At 39.8% G+C, this 19,985-nt stretch overlaps 1 protein-coding gene across 1 annotated transcript in view; it reads left to right on the top strand.

Annotated features, from left to right (window-relative positions):
- GTF2F2 (general transcription factor IIF subunit 2) overlaps positions 1-19,985 on the top strand; it is a 144,833-nt gene that overhangs the window by 11,221 nt on the left and 113,627 nt on the right. The window contains exons 2-4 of the mRNA XM_068526810.1: positions 2,712-2,785; positions 12,157-12,175; positions 13,442-13,586. Coding sequence (XP_068382911.1) covers positions 2,712-2,785; positions 12,157-12,175; positions 13,442-13,586 — 238 coding nt within the window. The remainder of the gene's footprint in view (positions 1-2,711; positions 2,786-12,156; positions 12,176-13,441; positions 13,587-19,985) is intronic.

The following is a 19,985-nucleotide window of genomic DNA, read 5'->3' as shown; positions in this document are numbered from 1 at the left end:
GGATACAGCTTGTGATCGCTTGGTAGAGTAGGCTGCTATCTGTAGAACATAGTTTTCTCTTTGTGTTAGAGTAATTGACAAGAAGGTTCCCTGGGGCTAAAAATCAAAGAGAAGCAAGAAGCAAAGGCTCACTTGTTAGGCAGTATTTCAAGATTGAGGCCATGAGGTAATAATTTACATAGTTCAAGGATTCAGGGTTTTATTTGATGTTGTAACAGTATTTGTCCAGATCAGTTTCAGATCTTGTATTTAGTTCTGACAGGTAATGTTGACACTTGCTTCTTTGGCTAGCCAGTATCCTCGTGCTCTGACACTGTAACAGCACCCTGCGTTTACAGTAAGTGCTGTAACAGCACTTACTTAGTGCTCCCTCTTTTTAGTCTGTGTGATTCTAATGGTGTTGACTGTCCCTCACCAGAGGTGTCATTGACTCAGGCTGACAGGGCAAGGATCTCATCTGTGGGTTCAATAATAGGCCCAAGGAAGGACACATGACCTAGTCAGAGCCACGAGAGACAATTACAGTTTTGCTGGGGATTTAGGGAAGGAGAACTCTTGCTCTTCAGGAGCGGCTTCAGCCATCTTGCTACACAAGGGGGAAGGCTGGCAAAGAAGGGAGTCATTGTGGTGAGAAGAGATGAGAGATGGTGAAAGAGTCCTGGTTACATCATTTGAGCCCTTAATCAAGCCACTTTAAAACTACCTCTGGAATTTTTAGTTACTTTTGCCAGTAAATCCTCTGTATGCCTAAGTGGGTTTTCTTCTCATTTGTAATCAAAGGAGACCTATTAGGTAGATACAGTTATCAGAAGGAGTTTGCCAAACCTCTAAGCGTGCGTGAATAAGTGGAGTGCAGTGTAGTTGAAACTTTAAGATGTGGAATCTTCAAAACCCCTTTTCCTTTAGGATCCTTTACATACTCTTATTTAGTTGTATAACAAAGAGAGCATCTGACCAATCTGGAGTCCTCTTGTGTCTGTTACTAGCTAACCATGTCATTTCAACCCTCTGAGCCTCGGTTTTCTTATCTATAGAATGAGGAGAGCGGTAGCAATTTTGCAGGGTGATTGGGAGGATTAAATGGGATAGTGGGTGTAAAATGTGTAGCACTGTATCTGACACTGTTGGCTCCCTTCCCCTTCATCTTTTCTAGCATATTGTCTGACACAATAGTTGTTCAATATATTTCACTGTAAAGAATGAACAAATACCATTAGGATCTTCTTTTATTCTTGAATTTTTACTATATCCAGAGGACTGCTACTTGTTTGACTAATGGTCAGGTGGTTCTTTTTGCAAAAGAAATTTTGCTAGATAGAATTTTTTTTTCCTTTCCAGCCTTGGAAGGTCTCTCTGACTCAGTTACACATTCATGTTCATGTTGTCATTCCAGGATTACTGTGGGAAATAATAATGACACCTGACACTCACTGAGTACTTGTTTGTGTGAGGCATTATGCTTCATACTTTATACGTACGTATAAAGTATGAAGCATACCTTAAAAGTATGTACTGATTCCCGAGTTCAAACTACTTGTTAGAAGAAATGAGATAAGGTCCATAGTAGGCATTCAGCATATATTCCCTTAATCTTTTTGAGAGTTAAAACCCTTCTGATTACATATATCTAATTTCAGACGCAACACAGTTAAGAACATAGATGCTGGAACCACACTGCCTGGATTTGAATCCTGGCTCCTCATTTGCTAATTATATACCCTTGGCTAAACTTTATAATCCCTGGGTGCTCCAAATTCATAATCTGGAAAATGGGGATATTCCCTGGTGGTGCAGTGGTTAGGAATCCGCCTGCCAATGCACGGGACATGGGTTCGAGCCCTGGTCCGGGAAGATTCCACATGCCGTGGAGCAACTAAGCCTGTGCGCCACAACTACTGAGCCTGCACTCTAGAGCCCACATGACACAACTACTGAGCCCGTGTGCCACAACTACTGAAGCCAGCACGCCTAGAGCCCGTGCTCCTCAACAAGAGAAGCCACCGCAATGAGAAGCCCGTGCACTGCAAAGAAGAGTAGCCCCCGCTCGCCGCAACTAGAGAAAGCCCACATGGAGCAACGAAGACACGACGCAGCCAAAAATAAAATAAATAAATAAATAAATTTAAAAATTCCCTGTAAAATGGGGATAATTAACAGTACCTACCTTGTAGAGATGTGAGGTATAAATGTATGAAAAGTGCATATAACTGTCAGGAAAGTACTATTATATAACTGCTAGCTGTTATATTGAATAATTTATTTCAGCAGATCCTTCATCATGTTGGTCAGAGTTATAATCTTATACATAATAAAATATGACTTTTGAATCATCTTAAGCTCAGTAGTGTCTCTAAATAATATCATGTCAGAGTGTTATGCTCCTCCAAGAAGCCTTTTCTGGTAGCCTTTCTCATCTCTGAACTTTTATTGGACTTATCTGGGAACATAAATTAGCACTTCATTATTGTTAAGTTATATGACCAGTTTTAGTTTTGTGTCATCAACTCAGCTGTCTTTAAACACTTTGAGAGCTAAAATCATTTCTTACATATCTTAGTACCTCTTTAGTGCAAAACATATAATGAGAGCTTGCTGCTTAATTAGCAGTTATTACAGACAGAAAGTATATATAGAAGCCGTATATCACTTTATGTTTAAAAAGGTTTGTTAGCATCTAAAACATAGTCTAATAGTGTCTTATTTTGTTTTAGGTTCCTAAATATTTGTCACAGCAATGGGCTAAAGCCCCTGGAAGAGGTGAAGTTGGGAAACTGCGGATTGCCAAGTAAGTTATTTATGAATTTTTGACATTTTACAAAACTTTTTTGAATTTTTTTTTACAAGTGCTTTTAAAGGTAATTAGAGTTCTTATTCAAACAGAGAATTTATCTGAAAAATAAGAAGTAATGAGCATGCCAAGGCTTGTCAAGAGATGATTAGGTTCCCTGTAAGGATTCGTGTGTATACATGTGTACACACACACATGCACATGTTCCTGTAATGAAAGGTGTAAATATCAAGTAAAATTTATTGGTAAAGCCTATTGGCAGTGAAGTAGCAGAGTATGTAGTTCCCTCATCCATCTATCCGCTCCGCACCTTTGAGGAGGTATGCTTGAGTTGGGCATAACTGGATGCACCAAGTTAAGGGCTTCAGGAGAAGGATTTTGCCATTGTGCCACCATACCTATTTATAGAGGCTTTGGAAGAGGGTAGGGAACACCTAGTAAACAATGTAAGAGTATTGTTTCCTGGTTGAGAAAATGACCTTGTTTGAAAAGGAAGCCTCCATAGCTCAGCTGGTGTCAGCCATAGGCCTTGTGTTCCCCTCTTACTGTCCATTCATTCTTAATCCAGCTCTAATCAGATTTCCATGCTCACTACTCCATTCAGATGGCTCTTGTCTACCACCAATATCCACCTCTTCATCACTGAGTTTTTGTTTCATAACAAACCACTGCAAAGTTTAGTGGCATAGAACAAAACCATTTTATAGCTTATAATTCTATGGGGCCGTTCTAGACAGTTCTGGTTGAGGCTGACCTGGCTGGTCTTCCTGGCTAGAATGGCCTCATTTATGTGTCTGGTGGTTGGCTTGCTGTCAGCTGGGGCAGTTGCCACGTGTTTTTCATCTCCAGCATGCTCCTTCCCATGGTGGTGAAAGAGTTCCTAGTAGCAAGAGAGAGGGAAGCCCCACTGCACAAGCGCTTTGCAAGCTTGTGCTTGCATCATGTTTGCCAAATGTAAATGTAACTTGCAGTAGACTCTACCTCTTGATGGGATTTGAGGCAAATAATTTGTAGTCCTAAATTTTTTTTTTTTTTTTACAATCTACCACATCCACATTCTTTTTTTCTTTTTTAAGTTTTTAAAAAACTTTATTTATTTTATTTTTGGCTGCATTGGGTCTTCGTTGCTGTGTGCGGGCTTTCTCTAGTTGCAGAGAGCGGGGGCTACTCTTCACTGTAGTGCGCAGGCTTCTCATTGCAGTGGCTTCTCTTGTTGCGGAGCACGGGCTCTAGGCGCGTGGGCTTCAGTAGTTGTGGCATGTGGGCTCAGTAGTTGTGGCACTTGGACTCTGGAGCGCAGGCTCAGTAGTTGTGGCACACAGGCTTAGTTGCTCTGCAGCATGTGGGATCTTCCTGGACCAAGGCTCAAACCCGCGTCCCCTGCATTGGCAGGCAGATTCTTAACCCCTGCACCACCAGGGAAGCCCCTACCACATCCACATTGTTAAATCTAAGAGTCAACTAGCAGCTCTTCTCAATTGACCTTCAACAGAATTTGACATAGTTGATCACTTCTACCCTCAAACCCTTTTTTTTCACCTCACTTCTGAGACATCACTCTCTTGCTGGCTCCTTCTCATCTTCTCAATTTCTAAATGTTATTTGGACACCCTCTGGGTTTTGTTTTTTGGAGGAGCAATCCTGTGTTCTTGGATGATGTCATGTCTTTAAAGTAAGAAACTTTGATACTTTCATGGTTTATGCCCTAAATATCAATATTTTTGTTCTTTATCTTACTTGCATTTGTTTCAGACAAATCTTTTAATTCTTCCTTTTGTTTTCACAAGATATTTATTGGAAATGGGCATGCTTTTATATCCAAAGTTCTAATGTTAGGTAGAGACAAGTAATATCTTCTTTTCTTAAGAAACAGCTACATATTTAACTAGCAGAACTGGGCTTAAATTCAGTCCTTTGAGTGGTAAGAAAGCTCCAACAGGTTCCAGTGCCAGCTCCGTCACTTACTATCAGTGAGGCTTTGGACAGGTACTTAATCTTCTGAGTTTAGATTCGCTACCTTTCCCTACCATGAATATTGCATTCCTGAAAACCTCTGTGTAAAGAAAATACCTAGTTGAGGAATGTAAAATCTTTTGGTGTGGGGAGGAGGGAGCTGGTATGGGAAACAGAGTAAAAGGAGCCAAGCTCTAGGGAAACCTATGTAAGCCCTAAGTACTGCTTTCATCCCTAAGGTAAATATTAAAGATAGCATGCTAAATAAACAGTAATGGGTGTGCTGTGATTTTTCTTGATCACCCTTTGTTTGGAAGAAAATTTCAAGCTTGTCCTTAGTTTAAAGCAGATGTTTTACATAGTTACATCTAATATGCATAGGGAGGCCGTATCCCCAGGTCATGACCAGTTTACATGTTTTACAGTGCCGGTTTACATATTTTTCCTGTGTAATTATTAATAGTGTCCCCTCTTTCACTCTCCAGAGTGTCCTGGTTTTGGCAATAAACTGTATGTTTGCCCTTAATATTAACAGATGTGTATGTGTATTTTATATGTAAATAAAAAATCTAGCAGATTTTCTACCTAACATGACATATAATCTTGCCGTGTAGAAGAGCTAGATGCTTTTAATGATGGGAACAGATTTTTAGTAGTTGGTATCCTAAGATTGCTATGGAAATGCTTGAAAACAGCTTGTTCTGGAGTAGGTCTACTGGCTGTCTTATTTATGTTTCTAATTTACTTAGTTTTCATTCTTCTTGCTGATTACTAGATTCACTATTAAACAAGTGTAGGATGAGCGAGGAATGGCTTAGCAGTGCCTGTGACTAGGTTATCAATACTTTAATTTCAGCTGAATATGACTCATCAAAGTTTTGTGGCTGTAAACAAAAGGCTCCATTAATAGATGATTGTTGTTCAGAATGAAGTGGGATGATAACCCCACTCTTCTTCGCCACTGAGCTTCCAGAGCAGACGTTGTGTTCAGGTTTTAGTGCTGCACCTGGAGACATGGACAAATAAGTTCATTCAGTGGAGTGAGGCTAGGACAGTGAGAAAACTGAAATCAATTTCCTGTGAGGAACGTTTGAAGGTACGATGGCTGTTTAAGAGAAGACTTAGGGCAAACCAGTGAAGCTGTCTTCAAATATTTTTAAAGACTAGAAGATGTACGATCAACTGTTGATCCTTAGAGGCAGATTAACCATTTGGTGGGTTATCTGTGTGGTTGAAAAAAACGTATATTTGGGTAAAAAATGAAAAATAGCTAAGGTTTTAAAAAGGCAGTGTGGTATACTGATAATGAGTATGGACTCAGGAGTCAGTCAGCTCTGGGCTTTATCCGGGCCTTGTCATTTACCAGCTATGTGACTTTGGGGAAGTTGCTTATTACCCTCTCTGTTTCCTCATCTGTGAAAAGGAGATGGTATCAATACCTCGTAGGTTCAGTGCATGTAAAATACTCCGTAAGTGTTCACCTGCTGTCATGCCCCACATACCACAAAGTGCAGGCAGTAGACCCTGCGTCATGTCTGGCACCTCCCCTCCCCGTCAGCTCTCCCAGAGTTAAGCAGCAGCACCAGCTTGCTGTGCAGTAGGCCAGAAGCTAGGAAGAAGTACATGGTGTGGACGTTGATTCCAGCAGAGACAGGCGCTGTGGAGTAAAGGAACCCAGAGAGGCAGAGGGGAGGGGGAATACATGCCGCGGGGAATGCAGCTCTTCCCAAATTTGGTTCTTTTTATACCTGAAAGAAGGAGAGTCCAGAATAAGATGAGAGTAACAGCTTCTTTTAACAGTTGGTAACATTTAGGCCATTTTCGTCAAGCAATTCATGCCATGTCCCTAAATCACTGTACTTGGACTATTCTTATACCTTTGGACATCTGATGTGTACTGCATTTTAATTGGTTTATAGTTTTGCTTTAGTTTGTTTAATTTTAAAACCAGCCTTTCTACATTACCATCGTGCCTCAGAAAACTTCAGTTTTCAAAATGTTTGATATATGTCATATTTTACTGACAGTCATACAGTTTGTACTAATACAGCTTCTTTCAGAGATGTTTAATTTCTAGTTTTATTTCTAAACACACTTAACTTCCAAGGTCATATCAGGGCCCACTAATAATAGAAAATATGCAAATTTTAAAAATCAATGAGATAATTTTTTGTTATAAAAATTGACTAAGTTTAGAACAGTGTTATACTGTTGTTGATAGGAGTTTAAATCAGTACAAACTTTCTGAAGGGCAGTCTGGCAAAACATATGTATATCAATGCACATATACATATATATTACACACATATATGTATATATACGTATATAATACACGCACATAGGCACAGATACACATTGCTGCTCAAAACAAAGTAGAATAATAATCCCACTGTTTCCTCTGCCGGGTAGCTCGCAGTGCAAGCATTATGTTCAGTTCTTGGTGCTGCCCTTACAGAAAGACACTGAGAGACTCAATTTATCATCATTTATTCTGATGTTCAAATTGTCCGAAGTTTAGCCAATGGAAGCTCCTTCTAGCTGGCACCCATGATCTTTGTTTTCTTTATTGTGGTAAAGAATATGTATAAAATTTACCGCCTTAACCATATTTAAGTGTACAGTTCAATAGTGTGTACAGTTCAATAGTGTAAGTCCCATAGACTAAGGGCATGTCTTCATCATTCTTTGAGCACTTACTTTTTGTTAAGGCAAGGTGTTTTAGACTCATCTTGTACATTTCTCTCTGAGCCCTGGAGTCAGTCATTTCTCCAAGGAGCCCTGGTTTCCTCTAGAGGAAAATGGGATTTGGAAACTAAACTCTGGATACCACAGGTGCTCATGGCTGCTGCCAGACCCTCTAAGTGGGCAGAGCTAGGGTGTATATGTACACACACATACCTCTGGGTCTACATTTATTTGTATATTTACATGTATTGAATATCATGAATTTATACCAATACCCAGTTCCAGTTCAGCACTACAGGGTGTGTTCTAGTTTCCTCCCTTTTCATATTTGTACCTCTTTTCTGAAAGTGAGAAACCTGGTTCCTGTTATTCTTAATATATTCATGTATTTGTTCAGGCCTCTGTTCTTACTTGTTCAGAGTCCCCCACTTCTCCCCGCATTGGCGATTGCCCTCCTCACCCTCCTTGGGCTCTAGCAACCCTTGTTAGGCTGTTGTTAAGCTTTGCTGCCCTCCACAGGGATGCTCTCCTCAGCCCTTCTAGGCTTCCACCCCCTGTTCTGAGGCTGCCCTCTCCTCAAAGGCATGCCTCCTTACCCTGCTAGGGCTCCAACAGCCTGTTTCAGGCTGTCCTTCCATGTGGATGCCCTCGCCCCACTAGGCTCTGACCCATTTCTTGTTGAGCCGTTCCGTTGTGGGGTGCCCTCCCTTACCCTACTGGGCTCTGGCACCTTGCCCCGGCCTGCCCTCTCCACCCCAGGCACTTCCTTTCCACTTGGGCTGTGACTACCCTGTTCCACCCACTGCAGATGCCTACCTTGCTTGGCCTCCCCTAATGGCTTTTGAGCTGTATTGTTCAAGAAGGGGACATGAATAGGAATTCAAAATGAAACAAAACAAAAACCACAAAAAATCCTGTGGAGCACAGGGTTATTATTATTATTATTTGGTTGGTTTTCTTATCCTGAAGAAGCAGGTGATTTATTGGTTATCAGTGATTAGTGAAAAGTCTGGCCCCATTGGTGTCAAATCTAAGATGTATTTTAAAAGTATAAGAAAAAGGAAAGACATTAATTTTTTTAAAAAAGACAAGAGGAATGAGGCTGGAGTCTAAAGAAGTATCTGTGGAGTACTGACAAACAGACTCTGAGTAACAAGAAACATTATGAGACTTTCAGTGAAAGGGTGGGCCAGGTGTTTACTTCATCCATTTCTGAAGACATTACTGTGTTTTACAATAGTGGATGTTTATAACTTTGACCACAGATCATCATGGAAAGGGTATATTTTAGTTGTAATGTAGAATGACCAAAGGTCATGTATACTTCATACATTCATACACCAAGACAAGGCAATACATAATCCTTTTAAAATAAATTTTAAGTTTTCAAGGGTTAATATTTATTCTAGAAAATTAACTCATCCAGAGTTGATCAACCTCTTATCATTCCAACTAAGATGCTATTATAATATATAGAGTTGTCCCTTGAACAATAAGAGTTTGAACTGCACAGGTCCACTGATTACATGGGTTTTTTTCAGTCAGTATATGCTGCAGTACCCCACGATGTGCTGTTAGTTGAATCCATGGACGTGGAACCATGAACATAGAGGGTGTCGTCCACCCTAACCCCTGCATTGTTCAAGGGTCAACTGTCTATGAAAAGGAAGTTGACCTCCCCTCCTGTGTTCCCTAATTGCATCTGGGTGATTTCTGGTCACTGACGGGAAATGGCAGCGTGATCTTTAACCCGTCCTTTTTCCTTTGCTGCCCACTTTCAGTCATTTCCTCTTCTATCAGTTTTGCCACTCACTCCTTGCATTCTACAGCTGTCTGCTTCAGGCCTTCATTACTTTTTATATGCGTTTCTGCATTAGCCTCAGTTCAATTCAGTAAACATTACGTCAGTGCGTTCTGTGTCCTTACCTCTGCTTTGCCTACAGTGCCTCTGTCTTAGGGTAGCTAAATTAAATTCCTCTAGAAGGAAAGTTCTGGAGAGATAGGGAAGGGACTGTAGTGAATTCAGTGCCTGACTGTCTCTGCATGTTGAGTGGATTGTTGTCATGCTGAATTGGGAGCACATTGTTGCCAGATCTTCCGGTCCTGTAAGAGAAGCTGGAAATTCATTATTTTTATGTGAAATCTTAATTTTTTCACCTCTGTTCTAGGTACTTCCCCAACAAAAAGAAGATTGACATTGTATTTTAATGTATGAAAGACTGGGAATTCCTACAGTAAACAAATCTCTGTAAGAATCTGGAATCCTTGGTCTGGCCTAAAAGGCTCTTTACCACTTGACTCCAGCCTCCCGTTCACTGATGTTAGAAAGAATATGCTGGATACTTTCTCATTTCTGGTGTTTAGTTGGATTCTTCTCTTAGCCTGGAATGGCCGCTTGTTGTCGATCTCATCCCCCACTCAGTTCATCTTTTCCTAGCTTTCCTATCTGCATTTCCATGACAGTTTGTTGTACCTCTGTCTTGAAGTTACTGTCCTGTTTGTAGTTGTTCATGGATTGGAGCTGTCTTTTTTTCATTAGACTGGGACCTTCTTGAGGATAAAGACCTATACTCATACTATACCATGCACTTGTCACAGACAGTGAATGACTGAACCACTGAAGGAAGACAGGTTGGAACTCGGCCGGGTGTTATAGAGAAATAGTAGTTTTCTATCTGGTCTTCATATCCATTCTGTGTATATTTTCTGATGTCAGTTTCTTGGAACATGTCTTTGTACTTGGTATACTTTTGTTCAAACAATGCCTGTAGCTCTCCGTTGCCTAAAGAGTGAAATCCATGCTCTGTGCTGTGATATTCAAGATCTTATATGGTCTGGCCCCATTTCTCCTTTACAGTTCATCTCCTACTATTCTTTATTTTGTACTTTCCCTCCCAGCCAAATCTGATCACATTTTCCTGGCTTTGCTTAGCAATTTACTTTTCTTTTTTTTGGCCCTGTCACGCAGCATGCAGGATCTTAGTTCCCCCGACCTGGGATCAAACCTGCGCCCCCTGCAGTGGAAGTGCAGAGTCTTAACCACTCGACCGCCAGGAAAGTCCCACTTAGCTATTTACTTTTGATACAATAGCTCAAAAGCTGCCTCTTGTTGAGCCAGTCCTTAACTCTTAAAATGGAAGAAATGGTGTCCTCCTGCCTAATCCTAGCACATTGTGGCTCTCTTAACTAAAATTAAAATTTATCTCGCTCTATAGTTATGGATTTAGCTTTTATATCTTCTGCTGGCTGGGGATAGGGGCCTTCCACTCAGTAGTTTGCAGGTATTTAATACATGTTTTTTTTTTTTTTAATTAGGCTATTATTAGGGTGTACATTGATCCCATATTTGTAAAAAAAAAAAAGAAAAAGAAAAACTAAAAAACGTAATTCAAATAAATAAAAAATCGTATGGAAAGATATTTACTGTAGATAACAGTAGAAGATGTTAACAGTAGAATCTTGGCTAATTTAAAACTTTTGGCTTGTCTGTAATAAAATTATTTCTACATGGGCATATATTATTTTTATAGCAGAGAAAATTGCTTGTAATTTAAAAATAATTTTTGATCTTTAAGGTTTTGTTAGGTAAGTGAAACTTCTTCAGCTAGATAAAATAAATAATAAAATTTGTTGAAGTTCTATATATCTGGTATTAAATATGCCATTCACATGCTGCTGAATGCTAAAAATACTCAGAGGGCTACCCTGGTGGCGCAGTGGTTAAGAATCCGCCTGCGAATGCAGGGGACACGGGTTCGAGCCCTGGTCCAGGAAGATCCCACATGCCGTGGAGCAGCTAAGCCCCTGTGCCACAACTACTGAGCCTGCGCTTTAGAGCCCACGAGCCACAACTGCTGAGCTCGTGTGCCACAACTACTGAAGCCTGCGCGCCTAGAGCCGTGCTCCGCAACAAGAGAAGCCACCACAATGAGAAGCCCGCACACTGCAACAAAGAGTAGCCCCCCACCGGCTCGCCGCAACTAGAGAAAGCCTGCGTGCAGCAACAAAGACCCAACGCAGCCAAAAATAATAAATAAATAATAAATTAAAATACTCAGAAATTAAAATAAGAATTGTAATAAGATCACTATTTGGATAAAATATTATTAGGTCAGGTTGTAATGGTGTTAAGAGACACAAACTCATAATATCTAAAATACTCATGTGGGATTAATGTGTATTTGTTTTTCCTATAGGATTACAAATAGAATAGTTTAGGAGAGCCAAGGATAAATATTAGTTAATCTCTGTAAATGTAATATTTTTATGTAAATATGAAGTAGCATTATTTCTTGTTTTTTTTTTTAAAGGACACTTTTATTAATACTGACACATATTCTTTTTTTTTTTTTTTTAATAGCTACTTTATTTATTTATTGTTGGCTGTGTTGGGTCTCTTAGTTTTCGTGTGAGGGCTTTCTCTAGTTGCGGCAAGTGGGGGCCGCTCCTCATCGCGGTGCACGGGCCTCTCACCATCGTGGCCTCTCTTGTTGCGGAGCACAGGCTCCAGACGCGCAGGCTCAGTAGCTGTGGCTCACGGGCCTCGTTGCTCCGAGGCATGTGGGATCCCCCCAGACCAGGGCTCGAACCCATGTCCCCTGCATTAGCAGGTAGACTCCCAACCACTGTGCCACCAGGGAAGCCCAGCATTATTTCTTTTAGTTCTTAGCTTACATTTGAAAAAAATATGAAATTAAATAATTGAAATTGTTTTCTTTCCTCTCTTTCAGAAATCAAGGAAGGACCGAGGTAAGATTATTTCTATGGAAATTTTATTTAAAACATTAGATTATTTTACTATGCATTAGTAATAGTAAAGAGAGGGTAGTGTTTACATTCTGGAAGACTCCACATCAAACTGGTGGCTGGTCAGGAACACATACTAGTATAAAATGCCACTCTTGTGTGAATGAATAGGCTCCTTTCTAGTTGTTCATGCTTAGCATTTTTCTACTTTGACCTAAATATCCCCTCTCTTGGTACTATGAAAATTAGTATTGTTTCAGTAATACATTAAATATTATTTCAGTGTGGCAAATGCATTTGATTTGGATTTTTGAAGGCTTTCGATTTTGACCCATTAAGTCCAGGACATAATTTGCGGTACCTGTCGCATAGTAGAGAGATATTTAAATAATACTTCATAATCTTTCTACGTGGTTAAGAGATCAGTATTTTAAGTTTATAAATCCCTTTGATGTAAAATTTGGGGAGATATGGTAAAAATCATTTTGAAAGAACACCTACTGTGTCTTCTTATTCTAAACCTCAATATTGAGTTATCCCTATGAATATTTAGTTGTATTTGTTGAAATATTCAAAAATAAAACAGCACCGTGTACTCAGACAGTTACTGGATCTAAAAAGAAAGACATCCTCTGCTTATGGGAGTGTTTAAGCTTCCTGAGTAAATAGCTCACTTCCCCCTGCTTCAAGTACAGTCGCTTTCTTAATACTCTTAAAATGTTCAGTCATTCAGCAAATACTGTTTTCCTTCTGTGTGCCAGGCATTTTGCTAGGAGATGGATGGATGAATGGATGAATGGATGGCTAGATCTAGAAGGATGGGTGAATGGATGAATGGATGCATAGATCTGTCTGTCTATCTCTCTATCTGTCAATCTATCCATCCATCCATCCACCTAATACTTATCTAATGTATTTAGCGGTATAAATATAACAAAACATGGTTTCTTCCTTGACCTCAGACACCTTAGGAAAAAAAATTTATTTCTATTTTATAAATAGAAGTTTTTCAGCCATAGGCCAGAGAAAACATTTGAAAGCTGTCTATATAATGGTAGATTAGCCCCATTATTCTGACAAATGGAGATAGATTCTCTTACTATGACTCATTATTAAAGATTTTTTGATAAAGTTTTTTAAAAATGCTTAATAAAATGACTGGAAAAGATTCACATTAAAAAACGTATTTGATTTATAGTTAGAATTTCTGTACAGATACTTTGAATACAAAAGTCTATTGTAATAAGCTCTGGTTAATGTGTCTACTAGGTGTCATTTACTTTGAATGAGGATCTTGCAAATATTCATGATATTGGTGGAAAACCAGCTTCAGTCAGTGCTCCTAGAGAACATCCATTTGTCTTGCAAAGTGTTGGAGGACAGACATTAACGGTGTTTACTGAGAGCTCATCAGGTAAGTGGGAATAGAATTATTTAAATGCAATTCCTGTACATGTTGTGTAGATTTTCTCTCTCAGCACATACTCTAAGGTCATTACCAGGGCTGTTCCACCTATTGTTCTTTCTACCTCTTATTCATATCATACTACTTCTCTGCTCTAAGTACTTTCCTGTGATTGATGAAATTTTGGCTGTTACTGGAAGGGTTTAATTTCCATTTGGGGCATGAAGAAATAGAACAAAGCAGATGGAAGAGTGTGGTTCATCAAGCTGTCTTCTAGGATGTTGAGGAAACAGTATTATGAGTTTTGCCAAGATAAGGTCAGCCTTGCCTGTTCTGGTAAATTAATATTCAGTAACTATAAGTTGTATTTTAAAAAATACTGCTTAATATTAGGGAATATTAGTCAAAATAAAGGGAATATTTTGGCTCTTGTATGCTTTCTATACTTTTTAATGCATAGGGATTAATTTCTTTTAATTGGTATCGACTTCTAAGAAACTGTGTATAGTTTTTAATTTTGTGTGTTTGCTCTCAGATGTTTTAACAGTTCAGTAAATCAGAGCAGGTGTTTCAGTTTGTGAATTAAATATAAAGGGAACTTTTTTTGTGGCATATGTAAGAGTATATGTTTATTTTCATTGTTTCTTGGTTTTTAACCTTCACTGAATTTAGAATATTACTAGTAAAGCAGCAGGCCACCTCACTTTGACAGAACTAATTTCTCTTACCTGATTCAGAAAGTTTATTGGTTGTATAAAAGAAAAACATCCATGGTTTTGTTGTATTTTCATTAAATATTACAAAGAAAGCTGTGAGATTGAGGATACAGGGAGGGGGAAGGATAAGCTGGGGCGAAGTGAGAGAGTGGCATGGACTTATATATACTACCAAATGTAAAATAGATAGCTAGTGGGAAGCAGCCGCATAGCACAGGGAGATCAGCTCAGTGCTTTGTGACCACTTAGAGGGGTGGGATAGGGAGGGTGGGAGGGAGACGCAAGAGGGAGGAGATATGGGGATATATGTATATGTATAGCTGATTCACTTTGTTATAAAGCAGAAACTAACACACCATTGTAAAGCAATTATACTCTGATAAGATGTTAAAAAAAAAAGAAAGCTGTAAGGAATTATAATATGTTAAGACCATTATTGTTTAAATAGAGTATACAGTTGATCCTTGAAAAATGGGAAGGTTAAGGGCACCAACCCTCACAGGGTTGAAAATGCGCACGTAATTTACAGTGGGCTCTCTGTATCCAAGGTTCCTCCATATCTGTGGTTCTGTGTGCTCAAATTTAACAACGGTAGATTGTGTAGTACTGTAGTATTTACCATTGAGAAAAATCCACATGTAAGTAGACCTGTGCAGTTCAAACCCATGTTGTTCAGGCGTCACCTGTACTCAGATGAATTTTTTGTGGTGTCTTGGATTGCCAATAGCTGCATAAATTGATGTCAAAAAAATTAGTCTTTTTTTTTCCCCTGGGATGTAAAATTTAAAAAATGGAAAGGTAAAAGATCTGTTTTATTACATTATTCTGTTGCCATAATAATTTGTAGTGTAGTATTATGGGAAGTAGAAAATGTTAAACGTATGCATTTTCTCCTGGAGAAGATTCAACCATTCAACAAATCTTTATTGTATGCTACATTGTGCAGGGCATAGGATAGGCACATCCAAGGGATCTGAATTAGTCTTGCAACTGATGGGATTTAATAAGACCTATTGAACCTGTGAGGTTTTCTCTACTTTTGTGGTTGTCCCTGGAGTGGAAGAGGTGTTGGCACCAAGATGATAAAAAGGAAGCAGTCTGGAAAAAAGTTTGAGGTAGGGAAACTTGAACTGCCTTGGTAGAAAAAGGTACCCTATTTCAGATTTTTTACCTCTTATCAAGTTGCTAATTTTTCCAAAGCATGATTCATTGCTGGTACGTATATAGAAGACAGTGGTTTAGAAAGCTAAGGTTTGTTGTCCTCAAAATTAATCTTTCGTTTTTAATCTCGTAAATCCTTTAGTTAGCATGGTGATCTTTTTGAACATTTTGTATTCACATTTCTGGTTACAGTGTACTCCAAAGTGAACATGGTATTATAAGGATTATCTTGCCAGGAATATGGAAAAAGATCAAGATTGTCATCCTTCTTCTGGAGTTTGTACAATATGTTCTTGCTTTATAGAACTGTAATACAAGTGCAGGTCTCAGTTGCTATTAGATGGTGCACACTATAAGGGAGGTCTTTGCTGCCTAATCTCAGTCATTTCTGTTTCATGTCATTGTTCCTTAACTCTCTTTGCACCTTTTTGTGCCTTAATTTCCTTATTCATGAAATACAGATAATAGTTATTTACATTAGTGTATAAATATGAATATATTTAAAACACTTTGAATAATACTTGGTACATAGTACATGCTCAGTAACTATTAGCTGTTATTACTATTATTAATATTAGATTTTACTTTTAAACTCTCTAGGTTTCAAATATATTTTAAGGTGTGTGCATGCATTTTACCTATATCTGGGTGTATATCACTTGATAAAATTCAACCAGAAGAGATTTTTATGTTCAGTGTTTTTGATTGCCTGGAGGACCAAGAAAAAAGCTCTAGAATTGTTAACAGTTCATTTCCTTTTCTGAGCCTTGCGTCATTTGCTATTTCTACTCATTAAGGTATCAGTTCTACAACTGGGTTCCTTGGCTCTCTAGGAAGTCATAAATAGACAACAGGAGCTCTGTGACTGCTGTGACATGTTTAAAATGCTAGCTAAGTGTGTATATCTGCATGTTTTTCTGCAGGACAGGACCCTAGCTTTCACTGGGCTCTCAGAGGGATCTGGGACCCAAAAAAGCTAAAGAGCCACCACTCTAGTATTAGCTTGGTTTGTCATGAACCTGCCAAAGTGTAAGTAACTGAGTCATTTAACAATGAGCAAGCCATTTATTTTACATTGAAATATACATGGAGGCGGACATTATCCTGAATATTTTTCCATTTTTCTCTCAAGCATAGAACTGTACCTTTTTATTAAAAAAATTGCTTTTCTGGGCTCTTTATTTCTTTTTACTAGTGCCCAGGTCTATAAAACAGAATTTTATGAGAAAAGATTAGACCTTCACTTAAGTTCAGTGTGTTGAGTTTAATTTTAATAGCTTTATTTTCTCAGTTAACATACTTTTGTTGGTTTTTGAGAGACCTCTTTTGAGCCAGTTTTTCTAATGGTTGAATTCTACATACTTGAGTGTCTTTGGCGCGACGGGGTTAGAGGGGCCTGATGGTATGTTTTACAATGCTTTCTCCTTAATTAAAACAATCTGCATTTTATGAGCATTTGATGAACATAATTCATTTGTTTCTAGGTGCGCATTCCTATCTCAGAGAATGGGTTTCATTTTTAAGGGCCATTTGGATTAGCCCTTCTTCCACCTCCAGATTTCTCCGTGAAATCCAGATAATCTGTTTTCTCTCTTAAATATTTCCATGGGGATCTCTATTAGTTTATCTCTCTACCCTCATCTACATGGAAAAGCCTCATGTGTTTGGCCTTTATTTTTTTTTTCCTTGGGTCTTCAGTTTAGTATTTTTATCTACTATTTTCTGGTAGCCAGATAACTTCTGTTTCTTTTGTCCTTTGTACCACTACCTTTGCTCAAACTTATGTTTTCATTTTACAATTCTAGACTAAAAGTTGTTCAACAGATTTTTTTTTAAATTTTTTTTTTTAAACCCCACATTTGTTTATTTATTTATTTTTGGCTGTGTTGGGGTCTTCATTTCTGTGTGAGGACCTTCTCTAGATGTGGCAAGCGGGGGCCACTCTTCATCGCGGTGCACGGGCCTCTCACTATCGCAGCCTCTCTTGCTGGGGAGCACAGGCTCCAGATGCACAGGCTCAGTAGTTGTGGCTCACGGGCCTAGTTGTTCCGCGGCACATGGGATCCTCCCAGACCAGGGCTCGAACCCGTGTCCCCTGCGTTGGCAGGCAGATTCTCAACCACTGCGCCACCAGGGAAGCCCCAACAGATTTTTTTTTTTTTTTTTTAAAGGAATCTTCAATGCATAGAGTGCATGTTTTTGGGTTTTTTTTTTTTTTTTTTTAAATTTATGGCTGTGTTGGGTCTTCGTTTCTGCGTGAGGGCTTTCTCTAGTTGTGGCAAGTGGGGGCCGCTCTTCATCACGGTGCACAGGCCTCTCACTGTCGTGGCCTCTCTTGTTGCGGAGCACAGGCTCCAGACGCGCAGGCTCAGTAATTGTGGCTCATGGGCCCAGTTGCTCTGCGGCATGTGGGATCTTCCCAGACCACGGCTTGAACCCGTGTCCCCTGCATTGGCAGGCAGATTCTCAACCACTGCGCCACCAGGGAAGCCCCAACAGATATTTTTGATGCTAGGCTCTACGCTAGAATAAGACTAGACTCCTGTCCAGTTGGGCAACTGATATGTGAAAAAATAATTGCTACAGAAAGTGCTCTGTTAGAGTTATGTACAAAAAAGAATATGTACTTTGCCTGAAGGAACTGGGAGAGGCTTCAAAAGTGGAGAAAATATTTGAGCTGGACCTCAAATATATGAATAAATGCACATCAATAGGAGGGAAGAAAGTGAAGATAAAATTTATTTCTCTCACCTTCAAGTATCCTATTCTTCACTTAGCTTTCTGCTACCTGTCATACTCTGTCATCATCTAAAATCCGTTCAATGGTCCTGGTTAGATCAAAGCAAAAAAGCTCAGTTGTGGATTTCATAGTCTAGTTTAGAGATGAAAATCTTTGTACTGGTACAGTGGCAGTGGAAAAGAGGGCTCCTGTTCTAGAGATATTAGAGGAAATTTGACAGCTTTTGGTGATGAATTGACTGGGCAGGGACTGGAAGAGTGAGAAGTCTAGGATGGTTTCCAAGCTTTTTTGACTTGAGAATCTGGTTGAATGGTGAGACCATTACTGAGTTAGAAAGTATTGGAAGAAATGGGCAGGCTTAGAGCTGATAGAGACAGGGTGACTTTTTTGCTCTTAAGTTTTCATTATCTTTTTTTTTTTTAATTATTTTATTTATTTACTTTTGGCTGCGTTGGGTCTTCGTTGCTGCATGTGGGCTTTCTCTAGTTGCGGCGAGCGGGGGCTACTCTTCGTCGCGGTGCGTGGTCTTCTCATTGCAGTGGCTTCTCGTTGTGGAGCACGGGCTCTAGGCGCGTGGGCTTCAGTAGTTGTGGCTTGCAGACTCAGTAGTTGTGGCACGCGGGCTCAGTAGTTGTGGCTCGCGGGCTCAGTAGTTGTGGCTCGCGGGCTCTATAGCACAGGCTCAGTAGTTGTGGCACACGGGCTTCGTTGCTCCGCGGCATGTGGGATCTTCCCGGACCAGGGCTCAAACCCGTGTCCCCTGCATTGGCAGGCGGATTCTTAACCACTGCGCCACCAGGGAAGCCCCAGTTTTCATTATCTTTGACCCCTTTTTAGCAGCTCGTTAATTCAAAAAATTGGTATTTGTACCTAGTTTTTGCAAGCCCTCTTTTACTTAGGCCTGCGATACTTCAGTGAGCAAAATCTCAGCTTTCATGGTGCTTACATTTTAGTAAGAGGAGACAGCAACAAATAGTAAACATAATAAGTAAATTATATTGCAGCCTAGAAGGTGGTAAGTTCTCTGGGAAAAAAGCAGGAAGTGGGATCAGGAGTACTAGGTTGAGGGTGGGGCTTGAAATATTAAATAGTGTGGTCAGATGTGGGCTCATTGAGAAGGTGGGATTTGAACTAAATCTTGAAAGAGGCAAAGGATAACCTTGTGGAGTTAGTTATCCAGCTAGGAGTTTTCAAGGCAGAGGGAACACATTTGCCCTAAGGTGGGAGCAAGCCTGGAATGGTCTAGGAGAAGCATGGAGGTCAGTGTGGGCAGAATTGACAGGCAGGGGAAAGAGGCCATTAGGCTGGAGAGGAAGGAGGTTGGTGGTGGCAGATCATGAAGGGATTTGTGAACCATTATAAGGGTTTTGGATTTTACTGAGTGAAATGGGGAGCCACTGGGGGGTTTTGAGCAGTGTAGTGATATACTCTGACTTACATTTTGAAGGCCCTCTCTGGCCAGTTGAGAAGAGACCATGAGGACAAGGGTAGAAGCTAGAGGCTATTGCAGTAATCCGGGGAGAGATGACAGAGACTTGGACCAGCGTGGCAGCAGTGACAAAGGTCTAGTTTCTCGTCTGATGTTCATCCCATCTTTAGTTGTCTTAACAGACAATCCACTTGGATGTCTTATCACCTGAAACTCAGAAGATACGAAATCAAATTGACTTCTGCATTCCTTTATTCTCTATGTATCCATATTTGTGTCAGTGATAACATCATTCTTCTGTTCTCTTGGCCATGATAGTTCTTAGCCTCCTCTAACTCTCATTCAGTCCGTTGCCCACTTGG

This window comes from Eschrichtius robustus, chromosome 18, assembly GCF_028021215.1.
Source record: "Eschrichtius robustus isolate mEscRob2 chromosome 18, mEscRob2.pri, whole genome shotgun sequence".
Classification (NCBI taxonomy): Eukaryota; Metazoa; Chordata; class Mammalia; order Artiodactyla; family Eschrichtiidae; genus Eschrichtius; species Eschrichtius robustus.
The sequence above is the reverse complement of the archived record's forward strand: the minus strand, read 5'-3'. Positions and strand labels throughout refer to the sequence as shown.